The sequence below is a fragment of the Thermobia domestica genome, chromosome 2, assembly GCF_964235325.1.
Source record: "Thermobia domestica chromosome 2, izTheDome1.hap1.1, whole genome shotgun sequence".
NCBI classification, from domain to species: domain Eukaryota; kingdom Metazoa; phylum Arthropoda; class Insecta; order Zygentoma; family Lepismatidae; genus Thermobia; species Thermobia domestica.
The window spans coordinates 56,530,336-56,553,561 of NC_137455.1; the positions used below are offsets into that span (position 1 = coordinate 56,530,336).

General features: G+C 36.1%; 1 protein-coding gene across 1 annotated transcript in view; it reads right to left on the reverse strand.

Moving 5' to 3' along the window:
• Positions 1-23,226, reverse strand: part of LOC145679015 (fatty acid synthase-like) — a 175,776-nt gene that overhangs the window by 102,428 nt on the left and 50,122 nt on the right. Inside the window, exons 12-16 of the mRNA XM_081749615.1 lie at positions 21,695-21,925; positions 11,166-11,355; positions 10,539-10,768; positions 9,927-10,231; positions 2,532-2,676 (exon numbers count right to left, since the gene is read on the reverse strand). Coding sequence (XP_081605741.1) covers positions 2,532-2,676; positions 9,927-10,231; positions 10,539-10,768; positions 11,166-11,355; positions 21,695-21,925 — 1,101 coding nt within the window. The remainder of the gene's footprint in view (positions 1-2,531; positions 2,677-9,926; positions 10,232-10,538; positions 10,769-11,165; positions 11,356-21,694; positions 21,926-23,226) is intronic.

Genomic DNA, 23,226 nt, shown 5'->3' on the forward strand with positions numbered 1-23,226 from the left:
GGCAACGCGAAGAGACACCTGTGTTTTTTTCCTGTCTCGTCTAAGGAGCCATTTCTGGACAGAATGTTGACATGTGATGAAAAGTGGGTCCTGTACGAAGCTCCATGGCGCCGTCATCATTGGTTAGTATCCCATGAACAGGTTCCAAAACAGCCGAAACTAGCACTGTACCAGAAGAAGATCCTCCTGTGTGTTTGGTGGACTGCTCGCGGCATCGTGTATCGAGAACCGCTACCCGCTGGTTAGAGCATTAATGCAACTGTGTATTGTCAGCAATTGAGCCGTGTTAAAAAAACTCAAAACTCTGGAGCCAGCAGTTCTGAATCGCACAGGGGTCCTTTTGTTACAGGATTACGCTAAGCCCCATGTGGCTTGAATGACCCGGGACATCATTCTACGCCTTGGATGGGAAACGCTATTGCATTCGCCATACTGCATGGATATTGCACCGTCCGATTATCACCTGGATAATCACCTTGAGGACGTCAGTTCAAATCCCTAGTAGAGGTGCAAAATGCACTTAATACCTTCTTCGCTTCACGGCTCACCAAGTTCTACTACGATGCAATCCATGGCCTTCCAGAAGGTTGGCAGAGGGTCGTAGATGCTGATGGGAACTAAATTTATTTTTAATCTTCCAGGTACGTCTTAGGTGACATATCGATGTTCGAAGATGGTTGGTGAAAAAGTGACACAACTTTCTTGGTTACATTTAAAAAATCTTCTGTTTTCAAATTTTCAGAATGTAAGTTATAAAATTTGTCTTCCTCATTCTCTTACATGAGGATTTGAAGAAAACTTCTTAGTGATACCTGGAGAGATTCGAAGTAGGGCAATGCAAATGGATTAATCTTTGATATAGTTGCTCGAACCTCTGCATACTTTGCACAGTGATTCTGGAATTTTCTCATCCATGTTGTCTAGAAACTTTGTTTGAGCAGTTGCCAATAAGCATTTTCGACAACGCTAAGGAGAAATTGGGTTTCAATAAGGCGGTTTTGGAATTAAGGAAACATAATAATCAGAAACAGCCAACTAGATGTAGTGATTAATGTGGGTGAGAAATAATTTGGAAGCTTCTTGTGCATTTTAGGTCTGGTTACATTTGACGTTCGAGGGAAAATATTATAAGGCATGAGGTTAAACCACTTTCTTTAGCATTCTCTGTCTTTTTTCTTTAATGACATCATTCAGTTTCCCTGAAACAGGAACATAGTAGTACTCTGTAACACTTTCACTTTTTCGAAGCAATTCAAGTAAAATACACACGTTTTCTATCTGAAAAAGTGTTCGCGATGACTTACCGGCAAATGGAATGACCTTTGCTTTTTGGAGTTAGTGAGTAAAGGTGCTTACATTGCACAAATTACATTCGTACCTAGTGAATCCTAGTTTTATTCATAGTCAGAGTCCTGTACAATCAACATCGAAATATGACACTTGTTGAGGGACACCTTATGCACGATCAGAATCACATTATATTGAACGCACTCATGATAATTCTTCACGGTATCTGCTATAATTCTAGTAGTCAATCTTTCATCGCCCTTAACCATGTCGTGAACTATCTCTACAGTTTCATCACTTGTTGCAATGCATGATCGTCATGAACAGAGGTCAATTAGCAGCAACTTTGAAGTATACGATGCAGCATATGTACACTCATATCCAAAATTATTGTCACATGTCTATAAGTATGTTGTTGTAGGAATATAATTTGATAACTAATTCGCCCAGTATTTCTTATAATGTTAGTATGTGTATAATCGACAAAGACATGTATGTGGCAAATTTCATGACAAAAGAGCAGTAAATAAGAACAATAAAACGAAAATAAAACTTTCTTGCCCACTTAGCAACATTTTGTTTTACTCATTCTAATTTTCGTATTTATAATTCTTTTCCTATAAAATTTACCACAAATATACATTTCCCGATTATACACATAGTATCAGTATTAAAAAGATCCTGCAAAATCATTATCAAATTATATTCTTACAAGAAGATAGTTATAGGTATGCGACAATCATTTTGGACATGAGTGTACCAAACGTAGCTATCTTGTCTTCGTGGATTTCCTATTGAGTCATTCCTTTTTTGTGCAGATAAAGGATGAGTAATTCTTTTTGTTTGTTTGTGTGTGTGTGTGTGCAGCTCGCTTTGAAACTTCTACCGAAAATTCTCTTCATTCTTTGATATATTCTCATTTAGGTCACTTTAGTAATTGACATATGTTTCTCTATGTTTCTGCTTCATATATGACAGCACACAAAAACAAGTATTGATAAGATTTTTTTCTTCAAAGAACGCAGCAAAAAAGATTTTGTTTTATTTACATGTTACATAGCAGAGGAAGGAAATCCCAAAATTAATAAATTGATCATTTTAACCTTATTCTAATCTTAATTTTCAGTGTGGTGTAACTTAGATTTCAAATTCATTATTATTATTATTATTATTATTATTATTATTATTATTATTATTATTATTATTATTATTATTATTATTATTATTATTATTATTATTATTACCGTGAGTTCTTTGCCAGCTACGAGAAATGAATCACTATGATCCCAATGTATGAGAGGCGATATCATTGGTGTCCCCCTTCCAACAGGAAAAGAAATATTTGGATACAGCGTGGATACTTGTGGTTGCAAACCAGCCATATATAACCTTAAAAAATAAATAAACAAAAAGAAATAGAATGCAATTGGCGTACAATATAAATACAGTCATGAGATACAGAATTCTACCTTCCAATTCGCTGTTCATGTGATTTACATTCATCGGAAGACATACTGCCTTCAAGTGAAGTTCTCAAGTTTACGGCTCTCCCAAGCAAACGTAGTGTTTACTGGAAAGCAAACTAGTTTCGGTACAGTCCACAACAAAAGACCTGCAACATGAGCATGTAAGTTTATTGTGAAACGACGAAGTCTTTTGCTCCAAAATAAGTGTGCAGGGGAGGACACCGAGGTTTCTCCTGGCGTGATTCGTGCCACTTAGACGTTATGTTGATTCCCTGTGCTGTTAGCGTAGTTTCACAATAAACTTACATGCTCATATTGTAATGAATTTCCGAGAAAATGTTATATGAATTTCATGTACCACATGCACCTATTCCCATTTGAAAAACCGAAAGTTGAATCCAATATGGCGGATCCAAGATGGCGGCCGTTGTGGCCGACCGAGTGTATGATTGAAGTCCAGATATATGAAGGCTCATAAATATGCAAATTACCCGTATGGGCCGCTAAAATTAGTACAATATACTTTGGGCCGCGGAGAACTTTGCATTTAAATAAGTTTTACATGAATTCCGAAGGGACACTTCGCGAATGTACCTTGTGAGGCTAAAGTAGACGGAGATGATTGGAATAAGAGAAATGGTGAAATGAAGAAAGAGGGAAAAGAAACGATAAAACCGCGAAAAAACCAATGAACACAGTGTTTGTTCACCAGAAAGCTCGGTTGGCGTGAGTTGGAACCGAACCAGTGATCCCAGGTATCAGCGTTTAGTGCTCTATCACTGAGTCACAGTGGCCACAAATAAGAATGCGTTCTTTGATATCACAATTAATTATTTTAAATTTTTATTCATACTAAGTTCTTCTTCACAGTTAGTGTTCTTAAAGGAATCATTACGGTGCAATTGAAAGTCGATTGTGCCCCTCCCCATAAAATCACATTAGCGTGTCCAAACTCCTAATACTCTCTTGTTGCCCCCTGTTCTAACCATAACTAAGTTTTATCAGTGCCTCAGGAGTGAAAGGAACATCTAAATATGAGGAGGATGCAATTGGACAATATTCGCCGAAGAATATGCCCTGCTCAAATGTAACATATCATATAATAGCAGTTAAATTTACTGGGTGGTCCATAAATATTAGTACAGTGGATTATTTTGGAAACAAACATGATTAAAGCAAATCTGACTAGCGGAGGGCGAACTTGGATAAAGGAGCTACCAACTGATGCATACGTGGTGAATGGCGGCCATCTTGGATCCAGGTTAATTTTTCAAATAGGAAAGTAGGCGTGTGACCCATCAATTAACACTGTTTTCCTGCAAGGAAATGCAGTCTCGGAAAGCATAAATGCGTTATTATGTCCCGATCCAAAGTTATGACACCCCAAAGTCCCACCTACAGGATGTGCTCCACATGTTGCCCATCAATTCCAACACACAACCGGAGTCTCTTAATCCAGTCCTCCTGAACCCGCAACAATACAGTAGGGATGATGCAATCACAGGCGTCCTGAATACGTCCCTGTAGGTGTGCAACATCCGGAATCTTCTCCTGATCACCAGGTGTTTTAGTGTCCCCATAAAAAGATCCAAGGGAATGAGTCCGGCGACCGGACTAGCCACCCACAAAGCCTCGGAGACCGATCCAACGTCCAGGAATATACAGATCCAAGCATTCCCGCACAGGCAGCGCATAGTGCGGTGGGGCATCATCTTGCTGAAAATATCACGGTAAGGTGGCATCAAGGCGGAAAAGGAACGGAAACACCAACTCCTGTAACATGTAGATATGGGACACCATTTAGGGTACCAGGAATGAATAAAGGTTCTATGATTGACGTGTTCCATATGCCACACCGCACCATGATATGAGCAGGGTCTCTTGCAGGGATTGATCGCATGTGGGTTTGCATCCGACTAATATCGCATGTTCTGGCGATTCACTTCTCCATCCAAATAAAATTTTGCCTCGTCTGTGAAGAAAACGCTGGCTGGGAAATGCGAATCTCGGTCATATTGTGACAAAGCCCAACTGGCGAATTCCATGCGCCGGTCTGGATCATCCTCTGAAAGGTTGTAAACAAGCTGCAGCTTGAAGGGATACCACTTGTTCGTATGGAGAATCCTCATCACGGAATCACGTGGTACGCCTGTTATCGCTGACAGTTGTCTTGTGCTGCGCTTCGGACTTTTCACACTCGCAGCAAGCACCGTTGTGGATGTCTCCTCATCTGTCACGGTTCGTGAGGAACCTGACCGTGGCCTGTCGGCAACATTACCAGTTACGCTGAATTTCCTAATGAGGTAGCTGACGGTGTTGTGGCTTATTGCAGGTCTTTCGGGGTGGCGTGCGTTGAAGTCCTGAGCAACCACACGACTGCTTCTTTCCCCAGACATTAGGGTGATCTCAATTCTTTCCTGCTTCGTCAGTGCCATCTCGCTCTACCTGCAACGAAAAGAAAAAACCTGTCAAATTTGGAGCGTCACGTCTTTCTTGCAGCGTTAGTGCCATGTAGCTCTCCCTGCAAGGAAACAGAAAACCGTCGACTTTGCGACGTCATAACTTTGGAATGGGACGTGATAAAGCATTTCTGCTTGAGGGATTACATTCCCCAAAAAAGACAGTGATAATTGATGTGTCACATGATAATTGATGTGTTCCTATTTGAAAAAAAAATAACCTGAATCTTGATGGCCGCCATTCACCACGCATTTAAACACTATTTAATATATCTAAAGATGAACCTAAGAAAGAAACAAGACACAATTCCATTTGTATATACCACGTTAAAGAGTTTGGTTTGTATAAAGTGATATTTTCTAAACTAATATTGAAACCGGAAGAGATAGTAATAGATTTTTAATATTTCCGGTTTTAGAATAGTCTAGAAATTAGATGAGAGATAGAACATATTCCCAAAACGCTTAATTGATTACAGAGAACTGCTTCTGCTATTACCAATTTACTCTATAGGGATCAACGTTAATTGTGGTTTGATTTCTGACACTTTCGATTTGAACAGGGAGTTAATATCTATTCTTAGAACGCTTAATCGATTCCAAAAATGCGAAGTTTAATTCTATGTGTTATCACTTCACTTCTAGTTTTAGTAGAGAGTTGATGATGGAAATACAAATGTATTCTTGGATGTTTAATCGATTGAATAAACCACTTTTCACTGCCTGTTACTGTTTTTACTCTCTAGTGATTAATGTAAAAGCAGGAAATGTTTGATATACTATTTTGGGTTTGAATATTATGTTCCCTTCAACGAACTCAATATGTAACATCTGTTGCTCTGTATTCTGTCCAAAATTGATGATGTTCCATCAAGTACATGTATCCTCATGAGGATTTTATGTCTCCCGAACAGATAGGGTAAATACATACAGAAATTTTGGTAAGCCAAACTCCTTAAGAAGGATTTTTCATAAAAAGAAAACCGAATAAAAGAAGTAGTTGTATAAGGTTTAAACATCAAGACACCTGAAACATAGGCTTTATTTGATTTTCAGTACAAACAATTGTTCTTCTAAAGATAATCTATAGAAGCAAGGGTCAATTAAGAAGCTGCAAAAGCTAATATGGTTTGGCTAAATCAGTTGATTAATGTTTTATTATGTCCTATGATTAGCAATAAGGTATACAGTACTCAAACGTAAAACCTGTACGGATGCATTAAAATGTTATTTTATAAGAAAAGAACAAAGCTTCTTTGCTCCATAGCTTGTCTGCAGCGCTATTTGTCTATAAGTCAAGGATGTTATACCTATATGAATCTTCATCCTATTACCTCAATGAAGCCATATAAAAGAAAGAGCATCGGCACAACGACTGAGTCTGATTGGCTACACTCGTTTCCGCCATGAATGCTGGCTCAAAACATTGCGGCACGGAGCGGGCAGAGTGCGAGTGGCGAAACTGTGACGTATGGCTTCACGATTTTGTTGTATGGGCAGATCCTTTATTTTATAATATCCTTGCTATAAGTAACGTGAAGGAGTAAGCAACCCATTATTCAGCGAAAGGAATCAGTTACAACGTTGCTACAGAGCCGAACAGGCAGCTAAAATCTGATGGTTTTACAGAATTATGCTATGTCTGAGTACTAGAGATAGTACAATATTATAATTTGGTAACGCTGGGTGTTTCAAAACAACACCGACAACGTTTGGGAGGTGATTTCTGACACCAAGATATTACTAACCTGAATGCACAAATGCTTCCTTTCGGAGTTATGGGCTGCTGGAAACATGAAAAAAAAAATGAATTTTAAAGTTCCATAACTCCAAAAGTATAGGACATACCGTAGCCGGGTCAAGACTTCAGTCAGGAACTAATATGTGTTCTATCCAAAAATCCATGTTTCAGAATCCGAAGGTACTCACACAACAATTTTTAAAGAGGGGGTTTGGCTACGGGCATATAATTTGAAGTACTCACCAACTACCTCTATAAAAATTATTGTGGAAGTACCGCAGGATTCTGAAACATGGATTTTAGGATAGGACACATACTACTTCCTAAGTGAAATCTTGAACCTAGTACGCTAGGTCCCATAGTTTTGGAGTTATGGACCTTTAAAATTCATTGTTTCATGTTTTTGGTAGCCTATAACTCCGAAAGGAAGCATTTGTGGACTCATGTTGGTCTTTACTTTTCGTCTTATTTCGATGTCAGGAATCACCTCCCAAACGTTGTCGTTGTTGTTTTGGAACGCCTTGTATATAATGAATATTGATAAATATTGTTCACTGACTACATTCCTTTTTGTCTATTACTAGTTGCATTTTGCAAATGATATGTAAGTAGCGTAAAAAAAAGGGTGTTGAATTTCTGATAAAAAGGAGCGAACCTAAATCTGATTAATAATACATCACTATACAATCAACAGCAAAAATAATTTCCCCTGGTTGCTAGAATTCCATTAGGTTGGATCCAGTACTTTTGCTAGTATCACAAACAGCTGGACATATCCAGCCGAATTTACACCTAACATTTCAAAGATGCGACGACATGTGGTAAGTTTGTGGAGCACTGAAATAGGCTTTTGGTGTGCAGTTGATGCATGAAAAAAACTCTCCACTCTAATCTCTTGTTTGGAATGTGCTATCCAATAAATAAAATGATAATTGTTTTTGTAGTTTTATTACCGCTTTACTATAAGAGCTGTAAATCTTAATTATCAGTCACAAACTCAGTTTTGTCTACTGTGAATAAAAGCTAGTGTGAAGCAGCAAAATACTTTACACAAAAGTGGGAACAATGGCGAAACTACAAGTAGGCAGGGTGAACGTATCACCTACTCAAGGAAAATATTACTCTTTTTGTTATATTTTCTGAGAATGTCGAAAGGTTTTATTATAGATATGTTATTTTTTAGTATATTGGATCATGTTACACAAATTATGTTTTTAGTGCACAAATTATGTTTTAGAAAAGTTATTGAAACTATATATATATCTGTACATCGGCCCTCTAATATCGTCTTGTAATTCATAAGCTCGTGCTAGTTTACTGGTTCAGTTACTGCAAGAAGTTACATCAATGAGGACAATGAAATTGATTTTGCAATGGTGAATTCGGAAATCAAATGAAATTTTCATTTAAAAAACAACTAGATGTAATTCCCTACATTTTGTCGTCCATAACGCAGTGAAAATAACATAATAATATTTGTCAGCTGAAGGGAAATGGCGGATCTAGGAGAGGGCGATTTTTTTGTGTTATTACAATAACACAAGCTGGTAATAATATTATTTCTGGTAATATACTAGACCAATGACCTTTTTTTAACAAAAGAGACACTGACCAAAGCTTAAAACCCACTTTATTTTAAATTACAATTTGTAACTGTTTCGGATATCTAGCATATCCTTCTTCAGTCTCTCTTTTGTGCAAAACAATCAATCCAAAGCCATGAATAGTCTTATTACCAATAATCTGCTCTCTGTTTATTGTTACTACAATCTACCTAATATCCCCAAGTGTTACGGTCATGGAACAACACGCTCCATACAATAAAGATTAATCCTAAAGTGGAGAGTTTTCGTACATTAACTGCATACCAAAACCCTGTTTCAGTGCTCCACAGGATGAAATGGTAGAGGTAAATCTATCCAGGTGTTTATGAGACCTATGTACTAGATCTGACATAATGGAGTTATTGTAGTTGGGGGAATTACTTTTGCTGTTCTATGTACAAAAGGATCCCATTACAAAAAATGTTACTATTTAAAAAACATTGAACTTATTTTTCTTAAGTTTACTCAATTTGAAATCGAATATTCTAGCTATTGTAAATTTGTCTCTAATTTCTTGTACAAAATGCACTATTGTTTTCTCTAACCTATTCCAATTACACTACATACTATCTTAGTTTTCGCTTTTGAAAAAAAAAAAAAAATCTTTTCTGGAAACAAGTTGATAAATCAACACTACTTTCTTTTCTTCAAGATGATGCATACTACATTCATCTGAAAATTTTTGAAATGTTTATACATACGAGGCTTATTTCTTTCAAAAATTAGGAATTGTTTTGTGCTCACATTGGTAAAATTGTATGCTTGGCGTTTTGCGCATCTGCGTTAGTTACCGACATATCTTGCACGTTTGCATGTTGTGAACCGCTTTGTGAGGGTGTGGTAGACAGTCGAAGTGATGCAGGTGATTAAAAATTCCACCAAGCGTGAGATACGATCACTGATCAGGAGGGAACGGATGGACCACCCTTCCGAACAGTTCGGATCTCTTTCCAAGTGATTGTCATCTATTCTTTTAGTTGAAGACATTCCTCACTGGAAAGCTATTGAACAACTCCTATTAGGCCAAACAAACCATAAAGAATTGGCTATCTGAAGTGGTGACAGATTTCTTTAATGAGAGTACCCAAAAGTCCATTTACCGCTACAGTAAGTATCTCAACTCAACAACTATGGAAACTACGCTGGAAAGTAGCTGAATGTACATATGGCACATAGGTAATTAAGTTCCTTCATTTGCATGTTTGCATTTTATTCTAATATGCCCCTAATAAAAAAATAAGCCTTGTAACTAGTAGTTGTTTATAAAGTTTAGAGACATAAACTAAAACAATTCATAAAATGAATCTAGTTTCTAAAGATATTTTCCGTTCTAATTTACTAATGTTATTGTTTACACAGTTGTACTCACTTTCCAATCGTAGAATAAAGATATTCTACATTGTTATGGTGATTCCTCAATGTTAGAGATACATTGGTACATTCAGGAGGAAGAGACCTTTTCAAAATAGCCTGTAGAAGTCCGTGTGGTGCTATTTCAATTGTTATCGCATTCTCTGGAATATGTTTTAATCCCTCTTCGAACAAAACAGGCGAAAGGAGATTGTTCGTTTGGTATTCTGCAGAACAGAATTTAGCCAATTCAGTATCCCAAAGATCTTCAGGTATAGAAGTGCAAATCCATTTGGGCGAACGTGGTTTAGGATCAGTGATAACCTGAAAACAGATAAATATTTTTATTCGGATACACAATTGTCTGGATAAGTTCTATTATGCATAGGAAGATTAGTAATGTACATATTTAATACATTTGTTGAATTTTAGATTCTTCAGTTTTCTACGTTTTGGTTAGAATTCATCTATCTAAATATTAATGACACAGTATATATTTTCGCGATACAGTTTAAACTTTTCTTTCTTCTTTCCTTAAATAAAAAATACGAGTATAAGTAATGTTTTCAATAAGAGAAAAGTAATTTTCCAGTATGAATTAACGTACTATTTACATGAAAACATTGCTCACCTTTTTCAAATATGATAGAAGTTTTGGACCAGCGTCGGCGATATATCGACTGTGGTAGGCGATGTTAGCCGTGTTGACTTGTCTTGCAAAAATATTTTTCTGTTTTAACTCTGCGACGAATTTCGTCATTACGTCTTCAGGTCCAGATAAAGTAGAACTATTAGTACCATTGTGGCAAGCAACATCAATTTCTGGAGGGCACATTTCCTTGATTTCATTGTAAGAAAGGCCTAAGAAAAATAAGAACACAGGTATGTGACCTTTTAGACATAGCATTGATATTTAAAAATATTTACAGCTTGTTGAAAAATGAAACTCTGAGAAGAATGGTGGTAGATGATAGCCCTGATTGGTTATTTTTAAATAGCTAATTGAGACTAATTTACAGCATTTACCTACGCATATTTGTAATAGAAAAGAAGACAATCTACGAGTTCAGTCTAACTCCTCTTCAACATAGAATGACATAATTCTAAAACAACAGTTGAATTACTGTTTCAGCTACATTGAAAGTATTGCGATTATTATTTCAAAGCAAAAGTTTTGTTTTATGAATATATATATATATATATATATATATATATATATATATATATATATATATATATATAGCTCAAGTTTACCCACCAACTGCTGCCATAGATCCTCGTATCAGCTTTACTTCTAAAGAAGCCAATCCTCTGTAATAAGCTGCCAATACAGTCTCTTCAGCAGTACAACAACCATCTGCATAGGCGCAGCCCAATTCACCTACAGAGTGTCCAATGATGTTGTCTGGGTAGATATTGAGAGAGTGAAGAAGATCAACAAGTCCAACCTAGAAATAGTATATTTTCTTTACAAACAGGGAAAAACTACATTTAGTTACTCACTATAAAAAAAGAATACTTGATAAAAAATGAATCTAAAAATGGCCTAACAATGGTGACGCTGATTATGTTGAAAAACTTCCTGAATCCCATCTGATAGTACTCTGAGATTGTAAATGCACGAAGTTAATCGCACAGTGAAATTCGAAGATTTTGTTAAATCATGTGGAATTTTCTAGTGATATTTTGCCCTGTATCAAATGATGCTCAAAGTTTTCACTCAATTTATGTCTGAGGACTTCGACCAGTCGATGTAGGACGTTGTTGCTACACGATTTTCATGTCACTCAGCCATAGTTTCGACCCGTGAAAGTAACAATTGTCATTTTCAAATATAGAAGTAGCTATGATGTATGCATCTTGGAGAACTAGGTAGTAACTTGTTCAGAACACGGAGTCAAAGTTCATGCCAGCTGCAATGAGGGCTCTAGAGGAAAATTACATTGATAAAAATATTCCGCCTTATGCAGAGTCGTTTTGACGTACAATTTGCGTCATACTAAAAGCCTGACTACTGCAGGAAACATATGTATGTTAGTCGAACTCTTTAGTATGACACTAATAACGCGTCAGAACAACTCTGCATAAGTCCCCGTAACTTTATCTTTACTGTTAATCGGATGTAATATAGAATAATTAGTAGATTCGATAAGTTTTCTCCTCTCAGATTGTATCAATATATTTTTTTACCGATATGATTTCCTTCAAGAGAAAACACTACAGGTGAAAAGGCACGAAAATAGTGTTTTATTTAAAAAATGGAAGTTCTCCTACAGCTTTCTTGCCTGCAAATTTTGAGCTCTTTTGAACATTTCAACGTTAATGAAGAAAAAGCAGCACGTTACACCTTTCTTTTCCATTATAACACGAAATAGCATTTAATTACTGGATTTTGAAGAAAAAAGATACGTATCGGAAGTTCTGTAACCAAGGCTAACTCAATAGGAAAGAAAAAGAACAAATCGCTGGACGCAATGGGTTTTCTAGTCCTAATAAATTACAGTAAAACCTGCTCATCTTGGCCTGGTTCGTCTTGAAGCTGCATTTTTCCGTAAGACATTCGTTACTTATTACTCTGTAAGTTCGCCAGGCCACATTGAAGCAATGTTTACCCTATGATGATAATGAAAAATTTACGTCACGCATCTTCACGCCATTTACGCCTATCTTGGCCACGCAAAATACCGTTCTGTTATTTTTCTTATAACTCTTTCGTATTCTCATATGAGAGGCAGGTGTTCTGTATTTGTGACTGGAGACAAAGAAGCATGGATTCCCACGAGTTGTACTTGGAGGTCAATGGCCAGAACACTACCCTAATAAAGGGGTGATAAAATAAGATGTAAATAAGAAAAAGCACGTGCAGTAACTCAGAAAATGGTTGCACGCATTTGCTTACCCTGTCTTTCTCAAGGTTAAAGTTAAGCATCTCAATTGTCAACTATTGGCATCTGACGACTTGTCGAAAGATGGCGGAGGTTTTGAGATATGAATTACCACAAGATTTTCTCAAAACATCTTTTGCTCCGAGGGAAAAATTGCAGCTCATTAACAAGAGGTAGTTAACTTTAAGATTAGAATATGGATATGTACCTGTTACAATAAAACGTTAATATTATATTATAGAAGGCAAAAAATACTATTTTTATTCTAACATTAGCACTTGCACTACAGCTGATACAAAACGAGCGAGCGAAGAACAAAAGAAAAACAAAAGAAGAACAAAACTCGGCACAAAAGTTGCCATAACAAATCCAACATCCTCCCACCTTGAGTTACGTTGAGGGAACTAGTAACTCAACCACAACAAACATTATTTATTTTTTAAGTATACACAAAAGATCTAATCTGGTAGGAGGTTTCACTTTTCTACCAGTTCGAGTTGTAACAGTTTGAAGTTTTGTTTCACACTCAGTCTTTGTGTTTTTATCACTCACTCCGTCCATTTGTTCATCACTAGGATACACTGCTGGTTCTTTCAACACCTGTGGTGTCTCATTTGAATGAACTTCCAGGGGAAAAACTCGTTGCACTGGTCTCATCATCAATCCGGTACGTGTCTTCAAGCGCACAAGTCGTACTTCACCGTCACGTCCAGGTAATATTTCCACAACTCTTGCTAAAGGCCATTCTAAACGTTTCAAGTTCTCGTTTTCTACAAGTACAACATCCCCTATTTTTATTTCACTATGGTCTCTTCTAGATTTCCAATGCTGCACTAACTGTCCCAAATATTCACTGCGAAATCTACTGCGTAACTGCTCCCTGAGTTTATGACAATATCTCAACCGTTTTTGTAGGTTAACGGATTCCAAGTTGTCGAGATCCGGTACTCCTACTTCTCTAACTTGCTGCAGAAACATAGCTGGAGTTAAAGCTAATAAATCCGAACTATCATCAGACACATAAGTTAACGGTCGACCATTCATGACAGCTTCACAGTCACACAACACTGTAATGAATTCTTCATAATTTAGAGAAGCCTTCCCAAGTATTCTCCTTAACAGTCCTTTCATTAATCGAATTAAACGCTCCCACCATCCACCCCACCAAGCAGCACTGGGTGGATTGAATTTCCACTTGATGCGTTTCACACCTGCAAAAGACGTTATACATTTCCAATCCAGTCTGCCCAATAAATTTTCTGTGCCAACAAAATTCGTGCCATTGTCACTGTAAATGACCGAAGGACGGCCTCGACGCGCTATAAATCTTCTAAGGGCTTGAAGAAAGTCACTCGTTGATAATCCGGAAACAAGCTCCAAATGCACTGCTCTATATACTGCACAGGTAAATATACAAATCCAAGCTTTTCCTCCATCTCGTAGTCTAACTGGTCCGGTAAAGTCCACTCCCGTTACTTCAAACACTGCTGCATCTCTGATTCTATCTTCGGGTAGAGCTGCAGGGATTGGTTCCAACTTCTTGGCAGTATATCGTTTACATATGACACATTGCTTTATTATAGATCGAATAGTTTTTCTTCCTTTGAGTATCCAAAACTGTTCCCTAAGAAGACTCAACAAACCTTGAACACCAACGTGACAAGCTTCCACATGTTTATCGTACACTAACATTTTTACTACTGGATGTGTGCTTGGCAACACAACTGGATAACGGAAGGTTTCAACATCTGAAAGTTCTGTAATTTTGGTTTTTATTCTGATGAGTTTGTCATTGTCTTCGAACGGACACAAAGATTTCAAATTCTTGTCGCCAACACCCTCAAAGGAATCTGTTTGAACAAGTCTAATAACTGTCTTCTCTGCTGACAACAATTCTTCAACAGACAACTCGTTGCTTCTTCTTTGCTTAGAACGACAATTATGAATAAATCTTTTCATCCAACCTATTATGCGAACTAATTTTTCGTATTTGGAAGGATACCGATAATACCAGTCACTGTCCTCCTTTCCAACATTAAGCATAACTGATGAGACCGTCTTTTTCTTTTCCTGCGTAATGATTTCTTCTTTGTACTCATACTTCTGTTCTGGCCATTCCTCCTTGGGTCGTCGCAGCCACGAAGGACCTTCCCACCATTTTGACTCAAGCAGTTGTTCTGAAGTACATCCTCTCGATGGTAAATCCGCCGGATTCATGGTTCCTGGTACGTAATGCCAAGTTTCCTTTTCACTTAATTTTCGGATTTCTTGCACTCGATTCCAAACAAAAGTATTCCATTGCTCATCTCGTTTAATCCATGCAAGAACTGTTGTAGAATCTGTCCAATAATAAATCTGTATACCTTCAAGATTCAAGGCCTCAATCACAGAAGTAGCTAGTCTCCCACCAATAGTAGCTGCCAATAATTCTAATCTTGCTATGGTTGATTTCTTTATAGGAGCAACTCTTGTCTTGGCTTGTACTAACTGCACATTAATGTTTTCTCTTGTAACAGTTCTAAGAAAAACTGCCGTAGCATAGGCTCTTTCACTTGCATCACAGAACACATGTAGACTACAATTTTCTGAATCTCCTTGGATACATCTAGGAAATGAAAGTTCTTTCAACAAAGGCAATTCACCTACCCACTGTAAAAATTTCTTCCTTACTGCCCCTGGTACTTCTTCGTCCCAACTTAATTCCAATCGCCAAATTTCTTGCAAAAGGATCTTTGGATACAACGTCACTGGAGAAGTAATCCCTATGGGGTCAAATATCCTATTTGCAAACGACAAAATAACCCTCTTAGTAAGAACTTCTGGCATCAACCCGTCGCAGCATTCTGGTCTTATTGCCAAAGTGTCAGATTTCGTTTCCCACTGTAGACCTAAGACTGGTACTCCGTTTTCTTGCTCCATCTCTCCAAAAGAAGTGTGCTCCCACCCTCTCAGCTCAAATCCAGCTTTCGCCATTACTTGGGTACTTTCATTAATGAAGTGATGAAGCTCCTCTTCATTCCTTACGCTGGTAACGCAATTGTCCACATAAAAGCACTTCGAAAGCTGAGCGATGACTTCTCTGGAATATTGGCTTTTTCCTTCTCTTTGTTTTTCCATTTCTAACTTAAGATGATGTTCTATCACTGCACACAGCAAAAATGGACTACAGTTCACACCAAAAACTACACGCTTGTGACGAAATATCTTTTCGTTTCCCTCCTGGTCAACCCACAAAAATCTCAAAAAGTCACGGTCTCTTTTACAAACACTAATTTGTAAAAATGCTCTCTTGATATCAGATACAACTCCGATTCTATTTAACCTAAATTTTATCAAAATTGAGGGTATCATTTCGATCAAATTAATGCCCTTCTCTAAACACTGATTCAATGAAGGATAATTTTTCTCCCTGGCTGATGCATCGAAGACGGGACGTATTTTCGTCGTACTGCTTTCCTTGACTACATGGCGATGAGGTAAATAATGCCCTTCTCTATCCTTTTCTTCTGGTGGAACTTCTTCTATTACGCCATCATATATCCATTCATTCAACACTTGTTGATAGTCTTCGTAACGGTTTTCCTTCTTCAACTTAGCAATAAGTGTATTCAATCTTCTTTTGCACATCTCAATATTACTAGGAAGTGTAGGATGTCCTTCTATCCAAGGTAACATTACTTCGTACCTCTTCTCCTCATTAATAGCTACGGTCTTATTAAAGTAATCCATTACTGCTTGCTGAGCTTCCAATTTTGTCTTCTTTTCCGCAGGATCTGTGATACCAAGAACATCTAACCGCCATAAATCCGCTATAGATGCTTCTTTACAAAACATGGACATCGTTGCCATAGACGAGAATTTAACATCACCACGTACTTTAACTTTGCCCATTAAAACCCAACCAAGCAATGTTTCCATAGCTACCAATCCGGACTTCAACACAATTCTTTTCCCAGTAAAAAGTTTTCCTGCAATGTCAGAACCAATTAAAATTTCTATCGCGCCAGGGTTCCTGTCGTAAATTTCTACACCAAAATTTTTTAACTCCTGTATCCAAGGACCTTCAACCACTGACGTCACATTGCTACATATTGTATCTTGGTTCAGCGCTTCAAAATTGCATGCATAATCTCCTTTCAGACTATACAACCTAACTTGATAACAACTATGTTCATAAGGTGCAGAACAAATACCTCCAAAGAGTGCATGCATAACACTTTCTTTTTTAACACTTTCGTATCCCATTTCCAATGCGGTAGCTGTTCGAATGTACGATCGTTGGGAACCTGTATCTATAATTGCTCTTACCTCCCTTTCTGTCTCTTGACCCCTTACTTTTACAACTAATGTTTGCAAAAACGTTTCGGCATACACGTTATTAGTTAATGTATTTTCAATAACCGGTTTCGTTACACTTTGTTTCACTGTACCGTCATTTTCCTTGTTACCTTTTGGTCCCTTGCACATAATGTATGAATGTTGTCCCTTGCACTTGGCGCATTTTAATTTTACTCTACATCTACTGCTAACATGCCCCGGTTTTAGACATTTGAAACAACAACCTTTTGCTTTTAACACCTTTGTTTTTTCCTCGAAAGACCAGTTACGTGCCTTCGAACACTCTTCGCTAACATGAAAATCACTACAAAAAATACATTTCTCTGGGTCACCTTTACAATTAACTAACTCTGCCGCTGTTGGAACAGTTTCTGTGGGACTACTTCGATCCTTCCTTTTCTTTATCGCACTGGAAGTATCTTTCAAATCAAAGCCCGCAACTGCAAGTGCTATTCGCTCTTCACTTTCAACTTCTTTTCTCACAAACAACATTAAATTTTCCAGTCTATTTTCCACTGTAGATTCTCCATAGTTCGTAGTTCCTCTTTGCCATGCTCGCAAAAGTTCCTCAGGTAAACACGATTCCACTAGTGGGTACAGCATTGCTGCGCATTTGTCTGTCGTCACTCCTAATGTACTTAATGCTCGTAATTGTGACTCAATTTTGTCGTACAAGGCACTGAGTTCTAATTGCTTATTACTGTTCAAATTGCTTAACACCAGTTTTAAAAGTTCCCTCACATACACTTCTACCAATGTATCTTCACGACCGAAACGTGACTTCAAACCTTCAATCACTTTCGGATAGTTTTCTTCACATAACGGGAAACTTACAACAAATTGGCGTGCTCTTGAACCGGGTAGAGTAGCCTGAACTAAATATTGAAATTTGTCACTGTTTGCGATATTCGTGTCCGCATCGATTCGATTGAACTGACTCCAAAACGGTAACCAATTCTTTAAGTCACCATCAAACTTCTTCAATTCAATTACCGGTAACTTAATACCCCGTTTCTTACCTTCTGTCGAAACACTGTCTGTATCACGAGTTGAATTTGATGCATGCTTATCGATCAACTCTTGAACTTTCGTACGAAGACTATAAAATGTCAGAACATACTTATCTTGTGCTTCTGTTTCCTGAATCAAATCATCTTCTTGGAATTCTTCTTTTAATAACAGTTCAATGTATTCATTGTGTGCTTCATCAACTACCCTGTATTTATCCTCCAATAATTCGAAGTTCACTTTAAGTTCGTCAATGTTCACATTCGCGGCATTACAGCACTGCTCCACATTTTTTGCGATTTTTGTAAATACAGCTCTCGCCACTGTTCTCACTCTTTTTGCCTTCTCCATTATTTAAGTTGTTTTTCAGTCGTGTCACGGTCGCCAGATGTTACAATAAAACGTTAATATTATATTATAGAAGGCAAAAAATACTATTTTTATTCTAACATTAGCACTTGCACTACAGCTGATACAAAACGAGCGAGCGAAGAACAAAAGAAAAACAAAAGAAGAACAAAACTCGGCACAAATGTTGCCATAACAAATCCAACAGTACCAAAAAGAATGAAAGAAATACGTCTAGTATGAACCACCATGAATAAATTTGTTATTAATGACTTATTCGCTATTTTTCGAAAGGTATCTACTGAAAATATTTATCACTGTCGAAAAAGATAAGAGAAAAGTACGTATATTAAATATACTGTAGTAATTTTTCTAGTGTTGTATATTGTTATGATTATTCTATATACAGGGTGGTCCAAAAGTAGGTATATAATCCCGTACTGATCGGCTCATGCCATTTTATATCATTTTTCTTATTGTTATCCCTACAGGTATTGACTTAGTTTCTTCCTTATCTGTTCTTAATTTATTTTCACTTATACCTTAATCTCGGAACAAACCAAAGCAAATAAATTCATTATCTTATTAATAATAAATTAAAATGTCATACTTTATCCTGCAGGTCTCTATGCCTGCATCGGCCAATCTGTACATTATTTAAAAATAGCTGTCATGCTATTGCTTATTAAAATTTTACAATCAAATAATACTAGAAATCCTATTCTAAAAATACACTAATCACACTTATTTTCTGGAAGTTGGCCACCTGTCTAAGTGGGCAACTTTTCAATGGAACCGATGGTGGCCAACATAGACAGGTTTCACTGTATTTGTAGAGATATTTAAGTAACGTTGTCATTATCATGATTTATGGTAAAAAATGTTTTAGTGAAAATTTAGCAGTGTTAGCAATAACTTGTCTGAAAACGTAGGTAATATACTTTGTGGTACAAAATTATCATTTCGAGTTTATGCATAAACTAAAAGTTCACTTAAAATTTCATTTAAATGTTTGCGTAAACTAAAACTTCACTTAAAACTTTATTTAGAATTTATGCATAAACTAAAACTTCATTTAGAAGTTATACATAAACTAAAACAACATTTAAAACTTAATTTAGAATTCATGCACAAACCGAAACTTCACTCAAGATTTCATTCAGAACTTATCCATAAACTAAAACCTCACTTAACACTTCACTTAGAATTTATGCATAAACTAAAACTTCACTTAAAATTTCATTTAAACTTATGCATAAACTAAAACTTCACTTAAAACTTTTAGAATTTTTGCATAAACTAAAATTTTACTTAAAACTTCATTTAGAATATAAGCATAAACTAAAACTTCACTTAAAACTTATTTTAGAATGTATGCATAAACTGAAACTTCACTTATAACTTCATTTAGAATTTATGCATAAACTGAAACTTCACTTAAAACTTCATTTAGAATTTACGCATAAACCAAAATTCCACCTAAAGATATCTTTTATGTAATAAGTTACACGGAATATGCGTATCTATCTATCTCTCTATATATTTATAATTTATTGAGCTTATTAAAATTAAAGCGAAACAAGACTTAAAAAACTATAACTAAGTTTGCTATTTCATATAGATTAACACGTTATAAAGAAAGAAAGAAAAAAAATGTGTAAGAATGAACTTCCGTTAAACTAACATCGTACCAAAAATAGCTATTCATGGCTTAATTTCATAAACTGAACTTACAAGAGGTTCTAATAGCATTTCTGAAGCTCGAAAAAAAAAAAGTATTTTATTTTCTTAACGGAGAACGAGATGTAAGTCAAATTTTATATCAAAACAGTTATTCCTTTGTATCTCTTTCTTGATTTCCTCTTGTCTGCCACTTTGCATTTAGGTGACCCGTACAACACACACACACACACATGACAAAATGTATAATTTTCAGGACACCAAATCTTGAATAAGGACACCAAAAAAGATTTTTAAAAAGCGAAAATCTCATATTTTTTTTCAAAAAAGTAGATTTTTTGCATTTTTAATCACAATTGATTACTTAACAATTTAGGACAGAATTTTTGATTGCTATACTATTTTGTACCTCTATGTTGATCCTATACAAATATTTGTATGAAATTATTCTCCTACATTTTGTTTTCAAGTTTTGTTGTAGACAACATGCCCATGCTATAGAAAGTCACTAAAATATTTTATGTTAATTTCTTCCAAACGATTCATTTATTTGCTGTAAATTAAAGCAGAGATTCTCAGGCTGTGCACCACTTTACTGATTTGCTGGGAAGATTAGAAGTCGGATTACTAGTCAAGATATACCGCACAAAGCAAATCAGGAAAATGATGTGACTGTCTCTTTTCAAAACGAATATTTCCAGGAACTATATCAACTACTTAAGTATACTAACCACATCCTTGTCACTAGTACCGATATTTTGTATGCTTATTATATTTATGGTGTATTTTTAGAATTCCTTAATGTATTGTATAGAATGTGTTTATTATGTATTAAAAGAATTACTTAACAAATTCATGCTTTCATAAAACAAGATCATCAAAGCGATCACTTTGGGCAGTGACATTTCTGCCATGCCAAAACATTTCCGGTGACTATTTTTTGTCATCTTTAAAGCATGCGTTCAGAATGTCTTTACCGCTTCTGTAGTATTCCTGCGTCTCTGTAACCTAGTAAATGGGAATGTCAGAAATCAAAGTTGCTGAAGAAGTCAGAGAAAATCGCAGACAGTCGATAGTTAACCCAAGCTAAGAAACATGGACCACAGAACGGTTTTGTTACGTTATGGACGCTCGCTGTCCAAGTTATTTCCTATAAATTTGATGGCCCGTAAAAATTTGTGGTTCTCATGTAATAAACGTTTGAGCAAATGTTCAGTTTGTGTCTGTTTCATGTATTTATGAGTATATATTGTGATACAAAGTGGTCTAGAAACTTTAACGATTTTATACAACGAAAGGTTGACATATATTAGAAAGTTCGAGAATTCCTATGATAGACTTTTTGTTTTAGAAAATTAGTTAATACATTACGTATAACTTGTTATACATTTGATTATTTAGAGAAAGCATAAGTTATTATTTGATTCTCTTTCATGATAATTACGGACTTTAATTTACAGAAGCAAAAGAGTTTATTATTAGAAATTATTTGACTAATATATTAAGGAAACATTTTCAAAAATATTACCTGAATAGCAGCAATTCCGACAAAGGAATTAAGAATGTTGTTAAATACTGTTTCATCTTCTGAGGTTATGATATTGTATATATCGACTCCTTTAGACCTCAAAACTTTATCACATTTTTCGATAGCTTCGGCAAAGACTTTTAATTTCAACAAATTTCTCCCCATTCCAACCCATTGGCTTCCCATTCCGGAGAAAACAAACCACACTGGTCTTGCCTTACCAGAGAAATACTGAAATTAGGAAAAAAGATTTAAAACAAAGTTGCAAAAATAGAGAGAATATTTTTGAACATAGTTGGATGGTATTAAAAGAGTTATAATACCTTGAAAAGAGAATAATATCTTTAATTAAAAAAATGAAGTCAAAAATAGGAAAGTCGTTACCATAAAATTGGATTTATTTACTCACTTTTGAATTTGAGTTTTTGCAGAGGCAATAAAATTCTCTAATACAGGGTTAGCATAAATGATTCATTCGTTTTCAAGAAGCTATATTTTCAACGTACACACACGTTTTACACGTACACACAGGAAAGATATATGAAAAGAATCACAAACTCATCAAGTTTGTACTGTGTGACAGCACGAGTCCATTATTTTTCAGATCGGATGTGGCACTGTTAGGGTTGCCATAATTTTTTGATCCAAAATAGGACAACCTTAAAATGACGACCTATCAAAGATACGGTGCCCAAACACAAAACAAATATTTTGAAATTTCTTACCTAGAAATCACCTTTTTTCGGTTATCACACGATTGTTTACCGTAATATTTAAAATATTATTGGAAACTAACATGTTTTTCTTTTCTCATTAATACAAACATAATAAATCATCAAATTAAATTACGTATATTAAATTTATCTAAAAGAACTCTGGGATGGAAAAATGAGACACTTTTCAAAAACATAACCTACTTTATTAATAGTTACTAAAAATATGTTATATGATGAAAACACAATTCTTTTCGCCCAAAATTTTAGCAATTCCCGACTCGGAAATTTTCGGGCAGCTCCAAAACCTGTCAAATACAGATATTTTCCTATTTCATGCTTTGTACGATACGGACCCGAATATGGACCCAAAAAATACAAACAGTCCGTACAAAATACGGACATATGGCAACCTTAGGTAGTGTTGCAGTACGAGGTTAGTACCTGTCGAAAATGGAGGGAAAGCAAGAAAGAAGTTTTTGTGTGTTTGAATATATCAGATGTTCGTCTGTTATAGCTGTGCAACGCACTTTCAGAAGAGAATATGGATAAGAACCGCCAGGTAAACAAAGTATTTTGCTGTGGTATCGGCAATTCAAGGACACTGGTTTCTTGTGTACAGGGAAAAGCAACTGGCCTCCCAGATCTCCTGATTTATCGCCCTACGACTTCTTCCTGTGGGGTTACGTTAAGGACCCTGTTTACGTACCCTCACTCCCGCAATCGTTAGTCGAGCTGAAAGAACGCATCAGTGCTGCAGTGCAGATAATTGACAGAACTATGCTACAAAATGTATGGAATGAGATCGAGTATCGTCTG